Below are 16,220 nucleotides of genomic sequence, written 5' to 3'. Positions count from 1 at the left end.
AAATGGGAATCTTCAATGACTTTTATTAGACTTTCCAAACTATGACATAAAGTCTCATAACAATGAATAGGCCATTATAATTACATGTAGTATGAAGAGAAAACCAACACTTTTATTCTAATCGAATATTCACATTCTTCTAAACTGCCTGAGGTGGAGAAGTCCGCTGGATCATTTCAAGTATTTTCAGCAAAAAGAAAATGAATACCCAGTAGAAATTGGTGAATACATATTCAATAATTTCTATAATTGTAATCAAACTAGCTCCACAAAATAGTCCCAGCTGACCACCAACATCTGCTGTAATAAAAATTCATAAAGAAATTATATTTTATACAACAAAAGTAAATATTTTTATCATATATAATATTTGAATCCAATAATTTGATAAGAATGGTATATGAAGATACATAAATTATATTATTTTCAAATTTAGTATAAATAAAATAATATACACTAGTAATACTTGGCAATAACATACATGCAAATCATCTCCAAAATTAGATAGTATAAAACTGTTTCCAATAGTTGATTTAACCTTTGGAAGACTAGAATTCTAGGTGAAAATTTTAACTACAATAAAATGTGCACTCATACAATGCTAAGCAGAACTGGAAGTTGGTACCAAATGGCCTTACAGGATTACGCTGTTTTCCAGGGAGATAATTTTCATGCATATGGCCCTGCTAGTATCCTAATTATATTTTATATTAAACATTATAATGGTTTATTTAATCAAAATATATATTTAAAACACTGCATTTTAAAACACGTTTTTAACCTATATCAATACTCACAACATTCACATCTGAACAATTTGTGAGTGTGTGCTTCTTAGACACTAAGGGTGCTCTCAGTTTTTGGCCTTCATCACGAGCATCTCTAAAACCTTTTCACGTTCTCCAGAAAAACTCTATCAAAAATAACCTCCTAATTCCCTCCGGTCTCTAGGCCCCCTCCATCTTCCTTTTGCTTTCCCCCATAGGAGTTCCCTGTTCTAGTACTGCCTTCTAAAAAGGATAACTTTATTCATAAGCTGCTTGGACTCGTCTTTAGAAAGATAATGTTTGTTAAATGCACTATGGAAGCATGTTTTCTGCCGGAGATTTGAAGAATTTGGATCATACCTCGCTACCCAGCTCTCAACTGCCTGATCTGACTAGGCTTATGCCTGATTCTGATGCTATCCTCTGACTCCAGTATGCCTTCCTCGAGTGTGTAACTGCATCTAAAAAATCAGTAGTTTGTTAAAGACTCCATGAGGCAATACAATAGTAGGAGCTAAGAGTGGCTGTAAGGAAACAAATAATATTGCTTGCTTAGGACCATTTTACTTTTCCCTGGTATGAAACACTCTGTGGAATTCTGAAGGAAAAAATACTGTACAGTAGTTACATAGGACGTGTGTGCGTGTGTTTATGTATATATGTCTGTGTGTATGTGTCTGTGTGTGTGTGTCTGTAGATATATACACACATTTATATTTGGACATATACATATGTATGTGTGTGGATTTATACATATGTATACATGGGGATATATACATGTATATATGTATGGCAGATTGAAGGAAAGCAACTGTGAGTGAAACTCAAGATCCACATCTTCTTTGGTAAAATCCTGTGTGGTGAGGTCACAGTGACCAGTGTTTCCTAGGAAGTATAAGCACTGGTAGGAGACAAGGACAACTGACTCTTCTTCCTCCACTGACAAGCTGAGCCCTGTACAGTAGTCTGACAAACAAAGAGAGTTGAGGAAGGAGTGAACACACTTACCAAGTAACTCGGGCACACTCACTGCCTTTTGTTGCTGCGTTATCTTATAGTTTAAGTCGCTATAGTTTATTTCAATGTTCACAAGGTTCTCCCTGGGGATAAAAACACAATGAACAAGGCCTGCAAGTGTCACCACAGCTTTCCATCACTGTCTTAGATTCAGGGACCATTTAACATTGTGTTAGATCCAACATGCACTCAGTATTAATTCCATTAGCATTATCTTGCCATGGTGCTATTTAGAAAACACACATGTGTGCACGCGCACACACACACACACACACGCACACACACACACACACACACACACACACACACACACAAACAAAAACACACAAAGCCAAAACCATCCCTTCCCCCAACACCTCATAAAGTTTGTAGGCCTCATTTTTGAGAAACTGAATAAAGACAGTAAATGTGCTTATCTAACTGTGGCCCGATAGATTTACAAACTGTTGGATTATAATTTTAATTCTAGTCTTGACTTTCCCAAGTTACTTAGATGATCCTGAAAAGTAGTGCTCTTTCCTTGTCCAAGGTCAGTATAATTGAGCTGAGCTTATAGGATATAGTGAGAAATTAAATATGAACCAGAGTAAATATGAACCAGCTGTCCTATTGATAAATGCTATGCCTTGTTTATTGTTGACAGACTTGAGCAAAGACTTTATTTTATCTATAGATCTTCACATGTGTTCAGAGTAGCTCAATACCATCTTACAACGACGATTCTTTGTATAGTTGGAGGTCACAACTCTCTTTTTTCTCTACCTAGACCTCCACTTTGAATTCCAATCATGTATTTGATTGATTTTTGATAATTCCACTTGCTTGTCTAATAACTTAATACATTCTAACACATTCCAAGTCAAACTCTTGCTATTTTCCATTTGGCACCTCCAACTACTCTTAAGATGAAATCCTGTTTATGGACCCATCAGCATCTACAGAATGTCCCACTGCCTCACACCCACTGCCTCATACCCACTGCTTCACACCCATTGCCTCACCTACACCTGGTGCTTCACATTCTACTCTTCTCACTGTCACCCCATACATCATAGCATCATTAGGAATTCTGTATTAGTTGTCTGGCAGGACAAAATGCTTCAATTTGAGGTACTCCACCTCAGCAAAAACCCTCTGTTCTTCACACCATAATCAATAACTCTTTAACCTGCTAAATCGGGACACGCTGGCTGATTCCTCTGACACTCCTGTGGCACTGTTTGTGAAACATTTGCATGGGCTTTGGTAGAGTTCTGCTCACTTCTGCTCAAACTCATTTCCACTCACAGTCCACAAGCCTGAAGACAAGTCTTTCTTACTCTAGCGTCTCTAGATGATTTTCATCCATCTCTTGTGTTACAGCAGGTAACACTATTTAATACAACTTACAAAGTTGTCATCCATGTCCTCCAGAGCAGAAATATGTGCAATAAGGCATTCCTTTCATGTTTCATCCATCAAGGTATTCCCATACCTATCAGAGCCAATGAATCTGACCACCCAATACATACTCATTGCATATTTGTTAAAATCACAACTTTAAAGATGAAACTAACAAACCTGTGGTAAATATTAACTTGTCTGTGCTGTAAACTGAAGTTGAAACCAACTACCACATAATCTTCCGATGTCAATAAGAATTTTAATGGAAAATGAACCCTATTAACAATGTTTCCTGAAACTGGATAGCATTCTTTAACATAGCTAAGAAACATAGCTATAAACCTCTTTCCTTATTGGTTACACTTTGGGGAATCAATACTCTAATTAGTACTTAATTAAAAATGCTCCATTAATGTGTGTAGTCGATTTCCATTAATCCTAATGCTCTGTAACAGAAAAATGTACAATAGTTACACAGATCCTCCTTGGAGGTTGTAATATTTGCAAGTGATGAAACAGTTACCAAAGTGAAAGAAGTAACAGTGTTGTCATGGGAATTCAGAGATTTTAGTAACATTCTCATCTTTGTGTTCTCTACTGTGCTCTTAATTTGTATGCATGCTGATAATATTGTTTGACTTTGCAAGCTAAACATTAATGATCATTTACAAAGACTATCCATCTGTGTTTTCTGGAGATGATAAATTCCTCTTCTATACAAATATTGTGATATTGTTGCAGCTTTTCCCTGTTAGTTGACTCATCCACTTGTATGGGCCCCTGCAATTGAGACTCAGGGTAATAATGAAATAATTCTGTTAAGTACAAGAACACTTGCTTGTCTTAGGAAAAAAAAATACATTGTTATAAAATAAAATCAGTTTTGATAACAGCAAGTACATAAAAAAACTGATTACGTGTCTATATTACTAGAGGCTTGAACATTAGTACAGCATTAGAGGGAATGGCCTAGGTATGCACAAAGCAAGCCATTTTGTACAACATTTATTTCAAAAATTCCCCAATAGAACAAATTTTTTAAAACCCACTTTTATGACCAATATGTTTTGATCAGACTCTGCCCACAAATAAACATGACCCCTGCTACATTGTGGCCATCTTCAGGTAAGTTCAACTTCACTTCATCTATACACCAGTGCTCAGCAGTAGCTGCGTGAAGCGCTGGGACAGCCATAGTCTGCTCCAGGAAGAAAGATGTACAGCGTGCTTTGTGATTACTTATGAGGGTGCTTCTCTTTACATCTTATTGCTAATTCCATAGATGCCATCTGGCGTACGTTTCTTGACACTATGGTAAAATCCTTCTCACATCGAGCTAGCTGTGTCTGGCAACCCCTGAGTCTGGACACATTTGCTCTGCTATTTGATTTTTCATCCTTCCACTAATCTCAACCACACAAGGTCACTACCATGTTGATTAAGACAGGATCATTAGTAATAATCAGTGGGTGAGAAAAGGAAATAGATAATGGTGTATATTTATATGGGTTGTATTTTTAATTCATCATTATATCTCCAGTACCATACCTATATATCTTACAAATAAAATCATTCTCAAGTAAGAAGACATTTACAAATGGTCTTCTATCTCATGCTTAAAGATATTGGCATAATACTATACTCAGAACAGTTTTCCATATTTAAAATGAACACAGATGTCTGTATTTAAAAAAGGTATAATTGTAATTTTTGTCTGTTTTTTTTAATCTAGTATATGTTGTGATTTATAACTCAGAAGGACTGTCCTCTTGAAATACTTTTTCAAAATTTCTGATTAGTAGAGATATTGTCTATGATTTTAAATAAGGATTTTTTTTTAACTTTTCAAAAACAAACCCTAAGGTAAACTGAATCAGAACATGCTTTCAGGTAAACACTTGGCCATGCAAGTAGCAGTGAACTTTAACCCAGTTAATGTATTTTTTATTTTAATAGTTGTAAGTAGTAATATTAACATATAACTCCTGCTGTTTCAGGCCCTAAATCTATAAACATAACTGAAACACACACACACACACACACACACACACACACACACACACACACACACACACACTACCTTAGCTCTCTGTGCCAAAGTGGCTGTGGGTAAAACACTAGATAACTGTCTCTCAAGCCTGGCTAGGAAGTTCCTTGAAGTGAAGACCAAAGCTTATTACAAGCTTAATAGCCTGACCACTTGTTAAATAGATGTATCACACCTTCTGGTTTGAAAATTCTCTTTCCAACCTCTTTTAAAAATATTGCTCAGTACCTCAGAACAGACCTATGCCTTTGGAGCACTGCCCTTGTTTCCTGGTGCTTCTTACCTGCTTGGGCTTCCTAGAGATAACAACCTGTGTGCTAAGATGTAACAGTTACATCCAAAGACGAGCATCCCACATGCATGGAGAAAGAGCTTGCTTAACAATGCACCATGCTGGGAAATGGTTCATGCAAACAAAGAGCTTCTTTTCTTGTTATCAATAACTCTGAAGGCTTGATCCCCAACCATGTGGAATCAATGATCTACCTAAGTATATTATGCCAAGTAGAAAAATATGGGCAAGAATTAGATATGGGCAATTGTCTGTTTTCCTTTGTGTGTGGATTATTAATAGAACTCAGGGAGCACAGCAAGAGAAAGTCAGCATTTGTTAGTTGGACAAGTTTCAGCAGTTTTTCTTGGTAACAATGAGAAATGAACCTGTTACAGATTTTACACACTGTTCCAAGTCCTTGTTGAGGGCCACTAGCCAATATTTGTAGCACTGTAACCATAAAATAGTTCTAGGTTCCTTCTTTTCACTGTTCATTTCTGGTTGAGTTGTATTTCAGATAAGCATAGGCTTTTCATGTTCTCTGTCTATGCCAGTCTGGAAAGTTTGCTACTAAAATATGGCAAAATACATTTTTGAGTGAGATAAGTTTGGCTTCCTTCCTCGGAAAGACACTAACATTTCATTACAACGTTGCCTTTATAATTTGCCAGGAGCAATATGATGTGGAAAAGAGGAAACTAATTTGGCACTAACTTTTGGAGTTAGAATCCCATGTGATTGAAATTCGTGGTCTTGGTGAGCAGAGACCAAGTTCCTTCCACATCATTGACTACCTAGGTAGTCAGTTTTTAAAAACTCAATGAACTTCAATTCACCGGGGTAAAATAAAAATAATTTCTTCTCCACTTATTTTATATAGTTATTAGGAGACTCAAAGCACAGAGTATACAGGGAAGGGCTTGTTGTACTTAAAGCAATAGCTAATATTAGTTAGCATTCATATTTTCTCCAGTCAGGTCAGTAAAGGAAAAACCATGAGCAAATGTCTTCAGTCAGCATCCTATGATTCCATTTAAAAGGTAAAGGGGCAAGAAGATGGGATCCTACCTGGCTTTAAATTCCTACTGTCTTCTTTGTTAGCTCAATGACATCTGCATTGCCTTCTTCAATTGATCATCATGTCATTTTCTGAGACTTCAAATGTTCAGTAAAGAAAACCTAATGTTAATCATGAATAATTTGTAAGACTAACTTGATTACCTGATATATTCTTGGCTTTGATTCAATTTCTTGGCAAGAAATTTTGTTGCTCTTTGACTTGGAAAAGTAGAATAAGAAACAGTAGCTGGGTATTCTGTTTCTTCACACGACACAGGGCAGCTGGAGTTGTGTGTTCCCATCGTACATAGTCCCTTACGCTCGATGTGGTCTGAAATGGAAGCCAGAACAATGGGCTCACAGAAGACTCTACAATGGGAGAATAAAATTCATTATTTCTTCTTCTGTATTTAAAACATAGTTAAGTGTGCTTAATATCTTGCTAAATCATGCTTATATTTTGCTGTTAATAAAACCAACAAGACAGAATATAAAAGTTCTAACCTTGATCCCCCGAGTCACGGGGACCAATCTTCATTAGGAATGAGAAAGTCTAGGAAGCTCCTGGACTATTTCCTTGTAGGATCAACTGACTGGACAGAACAGGATGGAGAGTAATGCCATGTCATTTTGAGAGGAGCTCTCAGATATAATTCTAAACTAAACTCATCTTTAGACTTATCTTCAATCAGAGTGAAATACTCTCTTGGCTTAAGGCTCCTTGTTTCCATGGTCCCTTAGCTTTTCAGGCAGCCCCACGATTCTCCGTCTACCAAGTTGTCACCTTTTAACCTCCTTACTATACATTCCTCTTCCTGCACACACACGATCCAACATACTCACGTAACCTCAGATGCTTTTCATACAGACACTCGCACGCATGCTCTCTGATGCACTCCAACACTCATATTCCACTAATCCCCTACCCCTGCACTCATGCCCATACTCACATTCACACACTCTATCACCCTCAGTGGCTCACAACACTGTACTCACACTCACATGCATAGCTTTGTGATCCTGCTTTCCCACAGCAGTCCCCAAACTGCTGTGTGTGACCTATTTTTCTGGGTTCTCCCTGCAGCTTTCACCAGCAATAGGAAATCATCAGTTTGGCCACATAAATCTGACTCTTTTCATTTTCAATATGACATTTGCATATTTGGTTTGGAAACTAAGGACAATAGAAATTCTACTTCATCACTAGACCTTGAAATATTTTATAACAATTTAAAAGAAAATGTTAATTCTATTGCTGCCATCTTAAAGCTATTTCTAGAATGGGTTGGAAAAGAAGGCTTTCATAGAAGTGTAGAATGGTTGGTTATGTCAGCTTAGAAAAGCCTAGAAACACCTGGGAAGAGAATTTCAATGACAGATTATCTAGATTGGGTTGGCTGAGGCCATATCTACAGTATATTACTTATTTTGCTATTAATTAAGTTGAGAACAGCTCCTAACTGTAGGTGGAAAGATTTAAGACACAATTTCTCAACCCATGGGTCGTGACCCACTCTGGAAGTTAAATGATTCTTTCACAGGGGTCACATAAGACCATCAGAAAACACAGATATCCACATTACAATTCATAACAGGACAATTACAGTTATGAAGTAGCAACATAAATAATTTTACGGTTCGGGGCTACCACAACATGAAGGTATAAACAAACGGTCACAGCACTAGAAATGTTGACAACTGCTGATTTCTTTTCTTTTATTAGATATTTTCTTTATTTACAATTCAAATCATATCTCCTTTCTCAGTTTCCCCTCCAAATAAACCTCCTGTTCCCTCCCCACTCCCCCTGCTCACCAACCCACCCTCTCCTGCTTCCTGGCCCTGGTATCCCCCTACACTGGGGCATAGAACCTTCACAGGACCAAGGGCCTCTCCTCCCATTGATGACTGACTAGGCCACCCTCTGCTATACATACGCAGCTGGAACCATGAGAACCACTATCTGTACTCTTTGGTTGGTTGGTGGTTTAGTCCCTGGGAGCTCTGAGGGTACTAGTTAGTTCATACTGTTGTTCCTCCTAAGGGGCTGTAAACCCCTTCAGCTACAAGTGCTGATTTAAGGGATCTTGAAATGCATGAGTGGGGAAAGTAAGGTGAGAACAAGTGTGCATTCATCAGCTCACTCCTCCCTGCTCTTAACTGTGGCTGTAATATATGATGTGATCAGTGGTTCCTGCTTCCCACTTCCTTGATGTCCCACAGTGATGAACTATATATTGACTAGAATTGGGAACCTTTCTCCTTTCTCCCCTGAGTTGTTTTGATAAGTTCTTATGTCTCAACTACAGAAACAAACATAAGACAAAGATATACAATATATTATATTTTAAGAGGGTGATCAATATTTTCAAAATATAAATATGAAGTTATGTCTATGTCTCAGCATAGAATATAATATTGGGATCTATGAAAATATGTAGGCAAAATAAATTCACTTAAGTTGTCAATGAATAAGACATATGTGCTTATGAGTTCATTTACACAAAAATGTTATATGTGACACATGTGTGTAAATAAAGGAATGGTTCTTAGAATATATAAATGATTTTCAAAGTAACAAGCTTTTACTGAGTATTATATGTTTCTTTTTCTAATTTGGAATATTTGATCTAGTGGTAAAAATGTTTTAGTAATGCAATAAAAATCAAGGATATTTTGATAATATAGAGAGCAGAGGTTATAAATGACATAAAGATTTGGAAATAAATCTGTGAACTCTTGCTAGTACTTCATTATCATGGCCTCTAACTTAGAGATAACCTGTGGTCAGAGGGAATTTTCTTTTACTATCTATGTTTATGTAGCAAATATTAAGGCATTTCTAAAAATTCTTTATGTAGCTCTTTTTTCATTTCTGGTATATCTATAATGTTATTTCATGTCTTATAACTATATATATAACTATATATAACTATATATAACTATAACTATAACTATAACTATAACTATATATATATATATATATATATATATATATATATATAAAAGCTTTCAAAGTAAAAGAGTCAAGCCACTTACCAAGGATGGGAGACACACAGTTGTAGTATTTTAGTAGGTCACACTCTACACCATTTCCTTAAAAACAGTAAATGTAACATATAAAGAGATTTCTGGAAGTAAATTGCTCCCATTAAAGATGGTGAAATTTTGGAATGTGCACCTAGCTGGAGAGCTAATTCAGGGATTGATTCTGGACATGGTTACTTGATTTCACTGTAGTCTTTATTTTTGAGGGTGCAGTTATTGAATTCAGGACCTTATTCATGCTAAGCATACCTCCAACACTGAGACACCTTGCCACTGACACAGTCACCCCCATTACTAACACGGTCACCCCCACCACTGACACAGTCACTCCCCCACTGACACAGTCACCCTCACCACTGACACAGTCACCCCCCCACTGACACGGTCACACCCCCACACTGACACGGTCACACCCCCATTACTGACACAGTCACCCCCACCACTGAGATACATATGAACCCCAGACTTTAGGTAACATTAGTAACCTAAATCAAAAGAACATTTCTGTATCTTCCTCCCTATTTATCCCTCATATGGGTGTTTATTCCTTGGAAAATAAATGCAGAGATGTATCAGAAGCCAAGGAAATGGTTTGTTGAGAAGAACACTGCTTTGATTCTTTTTGCTTGTCTCCTCAAATCAAGTCTTTGTGTTTTTAAATGCTTGTAGATTTTAAGTTTACAACTGCTTATTTTTGTCTTGTTTTATCCTGTCCATAACCTTCTTATGTGGAATCGGAATTATCATTTTACAGACGAAGAACTACATTTCAGAGTGGTTTGTCTAGACTATGTAGTTAGAGAAGCTTTGGAGTACTCTATCTTGTATCCTGCTCTCTTTATATAGTAACATTATTTTTGCCATTAACACTAATACATAAATACATATACAAAATGTCTTTATCCACAACAATGCGCATGATGAATAAGTGCCAATATTAATCATGCACCTCACGTAGATCTTGAGACAAAGACGAAAGTTCAGTTTACAGCATACCTAGGTTTACTCACTGGGCGGATTAAAAACAAAACAAAACAAAACAAAAACATGGCCTTTAAATCTAACAAGATATTTGTCTATTGGTATAACACATGTGGTTTCTGAGGTTAGCCACAATGTTTACTCAGTAATCCTCAAACTCTAAAGGAGACTGTCCTCTGGGAATTGTGCACAATTGTGAGAATGCTTGTGAGACTATAAAGGAGAGTTACCTGTGTCTCTATTAGAAGAAATTTAAAAGAGTAGGAGGAGGAAGAGGAAAAGGAGGGCAAGGAAGAAGAGGAGGGGAGGAAAGAGGAGTAATGTGCTAATGTACATTTTCATTTTTCTTACTTTTTAGTGAAATGATATTTTTGTGAGCCTTATTGAGAGACATACAGAGATAGAAAATGATAGGTAGGTAGGTAGGTAGGTAGGTAGATAGATAGACAGATAGATAGATAGATAGATACATAGATACATAGATACATAGATAGTAGATAGATAGACAGAATGAGAGAGAACATGAATGATTTAGAGTCCACAGTAGCAAGGAAAACAATCAAACTGGTTTTGCTTTTTCCATTTTCAATTGTGTAATAGCCCACATCTCTTTATGAACACCCTAAGGAAAGGCAGCAGAATAAATATAAATTAAATTGTTCATAACTTCTTGTTTCTTCCTTACAAGAAGCCTGCCCCTGAGGACACAGTTCTCCTATTCTACAGAAAACAGAAAAGATATGACATTAGCTAGATTAAAAAGTGTGAAATCACACCCAAGTTTTAGCCTTCTGCTCTGCTTCCTTCTTCAGTGACTTCCCGAGAGATCCCTGGTCTTAAAAATACTTAAGACAGAGGGCAAAATGTCTTGAAATTTCTCTCAGAGTTGCAGGGCAAATAACTTTCCAAACAGTGAGATCTTAAGAGTCTGTAGTGCTATGTGTACATGGGACCTAATTTTAATTTCAAATTACAAAACCCTTGACATTCATTCAACTTAAGATTTAAGATTTTAACCTTCTAAGTAACAATTGACCTGGACTGACAGCATTATTTTCTTTTCCAAATATCTCTGTGGCATTTCCATGCTTTCAAATGTCCCAACTGAGGCACTATTAGAATGAAAAACAACTCAAGGACACACTAACTTCCTACTCTTCAAATTAAGCGGCATGGGGAGAACTTCTCAGTCTCCATCTACCTGGAAGCAGAAAGGGCAAACATCCACACAGCCTTTGTATGTGCTGGGCTTTGCACTCCTTCAGACAACCATAAGTGCTGTAGGTGGAGAAGTTCCTCAGCTTGACATCAGGATTGCACTCTCCCCATGGGTACTCCTGGTGGATGGTCTGAAGACAGAACAGATGCTCCTTAGGGAACTGACCTGTGTTGACCCATGCATGTTGTACACTTTTACTTACCTCGGAGTTCTTCCTTTAATTTTTTGATACTGCTAAATTTACCCATTTGTCCATACTTCTATCTTGAAATTTCCTGAAAACCACTATTGATAACAGCCTTTAAACATTTAAGCTAAATGTTAATGAGAACATCAGATAGGCCAACCATTCGAAAACTTAATTCACATAAGAACAAAAATCATTTATGCAAATATTATATCCTCGTCGAACTCAGGTTAGTCACGAACCATCCACCCATATGGTGGAAATCGGTCCTTTACTGAGCAACCGGCATCCAATGTGCAGCAAGTTAGGGCCTTTTTTATGTTACTTCACTTAAACTTTCTAACTCTGGAAAGGAAAAGCTATCCACATGCCAAGAGAACCAGGGAGTGGATGCAAATTCAGAAAGCTAACTAGTGAATTTCCTGAGTAAAAGGCTGTCCTGTGGAAGCCAGCCACGAGGTCAGGCTAGTCACAACAGCTACCACGAGGGCAGGCTAGTCACCACAGCTACCACCAGGGCAGGCTAGTCACCACAGCTACTTCTTTTCCACTTTAGTTTTTATTCCACCCAGTGAAGTAGTCAAGTCTAAAGCTTACTTTTGGTCCTGCTTTTAATAAAATTTGATGTTACCTTGGATTTAACAGGCTTCTGTAGTATATATATATCACAGAATAACTAGGTTGTACACAGAAATATACTGCCTTATACTACCTAGGAGCCTACAGTTAAAGGAAAGAAATTTGAAATGGAATGTTGGTCTGTCCACCCATGGTTAAAAGCATAGGAGAAAAGCATCTCTCGTAAGAAAGTTATTTGTGTGTTTAATGGATTTCATCACCAGCTAATTCCCTCTGCCTCCACATCTCCCAAGTTCTTACCTTCAGTTGGCGGATGGTCACCCGTGCGTGCATCCCCACAGGAGAAGATAAACCTAAGCCATCAAACTGGGGCTCCTTCTTGGGTGAGTGAATAACAAAGATGATCCCAGCATCAGCAAAACCAGGGACTGGGTTGTCAGTAAATTCCTCCTGAAGTGAACACAGATGTGGTTTTACCAATTCATATTGTATTCGATTTCCTAAAGTTAGTTACACCATATTAGGCTCCAAATCTGTTGTGTGTGAGATATATGGAAATCTGGTATCTAAAATACTCCCTTTCAGGCTCGATCACACAGGTTTATGTCTCTGAGTGCGTGTACAAGTATACCTGTGTCAGTTGCTCTTGAGTGAATCCACAGTGTTTTCCCTGATGACCACCCTTTCTCTGTCCTTCTCATCTCCCAAGTGACTTTCAGAAATTCCTACTTGCCTGTTCTGTTTTGCTATGAGTGCATTAGAGAATTATTGGACTCGCTCCTCTCTCTAATTAAAGTCCAGACCTTATTTAAAATTCAAATGTGTTCTTCAATGAATGTTAACACTATTTCTTTAACAATACTTTTTAAAAAACTTATTTATGTTATGTATATGAGTTCATGGTTGCTGTTTTCAAACACAACAGAAGAGGACATCAGATCCCATTACAGATGGTTGTGAGCTACCATGTGGTTGCTGAGAATTGAACTAAGGACTTCTAGAAGAGCAATCAGTGCTCTTAACCAGGAACCCATCTCTTTAGCCCAATAACAACCTTTGTTTTTTAAATATATAAATCTATATCAGGTAAAGATACAGGTAAATTTCTAGTGATGCAGTAGTTTCAGGCTATTAGGAGAAGGTGGGTATGTGCATATAAGAATTCTGCAGTGAATCAGTCCACGGTTGTGTAATCATCCTTGAGGAGCACGCTTTAGATTCCTGTAATTCAGAGGCCCATTTCTACTGAATATTTTAAAACCCTCTAAGAAGCATTGACAAGGTTGGTTTAGAGAATTAGCTAGTTGCCATTTGCTTACAGAACATTATATTATTACATTTGTAGGTTTCAATTTTATTATACAATTATTTTGGATTATCTCCTAATAAAAATTCATAATTAATGTTTAAACTAAAACTAGGGCTACTGTCTAGATACTTTTAATTTTTGTCAAATATTTGCTGAGTGCAGGGTTGCATTTAGGCATGAATATAATTATTTTGAGTGGAACATAGGAGGAAGTTGTAAATATATTAACAGAAAGCAGCCACACCTTTATTAATGTTTATGGGGATACAGTAATTTGCAATGATTCAAAATGAGGTGACCATTGCTCTCTGATATTCATTGTTTGCCATTGGATACTTAGTATATCAGCATGGCAGAAATCATGCCTTGGTAGCACAGGACAGGGATGGGAGCTCATCATCTAGCACCTTTGTAATAAGTGCAATGCAATTCTTAGATGTTGGGATACCTGATTCTCAAGTCAAATATAACTTCCTTGGCCAATCACCAAGAAAAAAAATGATCAATGAGGCTTAAGTAAAGTATACTCATGTACTATTCTTACTGAGTATGTTTTTTTTTCTTTTCAGAGAAGAATTCTATGACTAACAAGTACACACAGAGTTATTCTAAAAACAGTTTTCAGTGTTTCAATGTCCAGATGAAATTCCTACTACAATTATGGTTTTGAAGTGTCATTAGCTATGTGCACGGCATGATAGAACTTGTCATTTCTTTATTCTGCTGCATAGTCCCTGGAATTGTGATGACAGAAGTGAGTAGAACACTGAAAATGTCTAGCTTATGTTTGAATCATATCCTTTCTGAATATCTAAGACAACAGTAATTTACAATCCATGGGGTGTTTGAATAAATTGTCAAGGGATGAGATAAACTCAGCTGGTAGAAGTTATTTGACAGAGCAAAATACTTTTACTAAAATTGAAAACTTATGCCAGTTCTTGTTGCTTTTCCACACAGATTAAGATGAAGTGAACTGAATACCTGATGGACATCGAGGAGCAACTTTAAGCCTCTTCCGGACACACTCACTTTATTCTTGTTTTGGATATTCTCACCATGGTTAAAAGTGAAGCAGTTCCCGTATTCAGTAAAGACGTGTTTGAAATCCTCCAATATGAAAACGAACCAAATAGAGCACAATCAATAGGAAATTTCTCAATGTCCCCAAATTCCAATTACTCTATCATTTGTTTATACTTGCAAATGTTTATATGAGGATGCCTATATTAGCAAGATTTGATAGTTTGGCAATTTATGCATGTATTTGACCAACAGTTTTCACTTGTATAATGAACTTTTAGGTCAATTTACATGTTACTTTAAATGACACATTTTTATATATGATTTTTATATATGATTATTTTTTTCCAATTTAAAAGGACTTGTTTCACTTTTTTAAAATTAAAGATTCACAAAAACACGCTGTTAGCCTCTGGTGAGTAGCTTCTACAACCTTCTTTTGAGCAGTTACTGCTCCCTCCTCATGTTCCCTGGGGAGCAGTCAGATTTTGCTTCCAATTGACCTCTTTTTGCTAATCCACTCCATTCTCAGAGATATACATGTTATATAAGCTTGATGATCTGCATAGCCCAACCTCTTTCTTCTGCAACTGGTTTAAAAACAATGATGAGACTTCCATTGAACTACCACCTGGATTCTTGAGTGGTAATATGTCGTCACTGTGAGAAATGTATTGGTGGCTGAAATTTTGGCTCTCTGAGTGAAGAGAGCATACAAAAACTAGGCAGGCAAAGTTAGGAGATGGAAAGTGGGCTCATCGGTATAGCACTTCCTAAAGCCAGTTCTGCTTTTTTGATTACCCAGTTAACTAAACCAATTAGTATATTTTACTTCACAGATTACTAGAGTTGGGTTTCTGCATTAGTGAATATTAAATGACGAGGAGCCCTGTTAGGTTAGAGGTCAGTTCATCTCTGCTGCTTATTTTCATCCCCACCAAGTCTCCCTTGGGAATTCCTTTTATATATTTGTTATTATATCATTAAAGGATAAAGTTGATATTAATTTTGAGTCTATCTCATAGCATGGAGACATGGAAATGTAGAAAATAAGTCAACAGAATCCAGGCATGTTGTACTTTATCCTAGAGTAGTTGTGTAAGTAATTGAAACAGAATTTTAGATGTTACATGTTCATATAAAGCTCATTCTACATAGCATGCATGTGACATATAATTCTTAGTTGAAAGCTGGAAGGCTCATTTTCGGTGTATTCTCAGAAAGTGCTACTAACTTAGATACAGTGTGATAACTGCTTAAGATGGACAGAAGTGCTTTCATCAAATATGTTGTCGAAGGGTAAGGAAAAATCGCAAGTATTCTATTG

The 16,220-nt window shown here is 36.9% G+C and overlaps 1 protein-coding gene across 2 annotated transcripts in view; it reads right to left on the bottom strand.

Moving 5' to 3' along the window:
* Window positions 1-16,220, bottom strand: part of Asic5 (acid sensing ion channel subunit family member 5) — a 22,914-nt gene continuing 6,694 nt past the window's right edge. The window contains exons 4-10 of one of the 2 annotated variants that reach the window (XM_031376035.1): window positions 14,855-14,980; window positions 12,862-13,011; window positions 11,778-11,925; window positions 9,587-9,643; window positions 6,710-6,878; window positions 1,776-1,867; window positions 1-300 (exon numbers count right to left, since the gene is read on the bottom strand). In XM_031376035.1, coding sequence (XP_031231895.1) covers window positions 140-300; window positions 1,776-1,867; window positions 6,710-6,878; window positions 9,587-9,643; window positions 11,778-11,925; window positions 12,862-13,011; window positions 14,855-14,980 — 903 coding nt within the window. In that variant the 3' untranslated portion in view covers window positions 1-139. The remainder of the gene's footprint in view (window positions 301-1,775; window positions 1,868-6,709; window positions 6,879-9,586; window positions 9,644-11,777; window positions 11,926-12,861; window positions 13,012-14,854; window positions 14,981-16,220) is intronic. The other variant, XM_031376034.1, reaches the window with a different exon arrangement.

Source organism: Mastomys coucha, unplaced genomic scaffold (assembly GCF_008632895.1).
Source record: "Mastomys coucha isolate ucsf_1 unplaced genomic scaffold, UCSF_Mcou_1 pScaffold16, whole genome shotgun sequence".
In the NCBI taxonomy this organism is placed as follows: Eukaryota; Metazoa; Chordata; class Mammalia; order Rodentia; family Muridae; genus Mastomys; species Mastomys coucha.
This window is presented reverse-complemented; position numbering and strand designations above follow the sequence as displayed.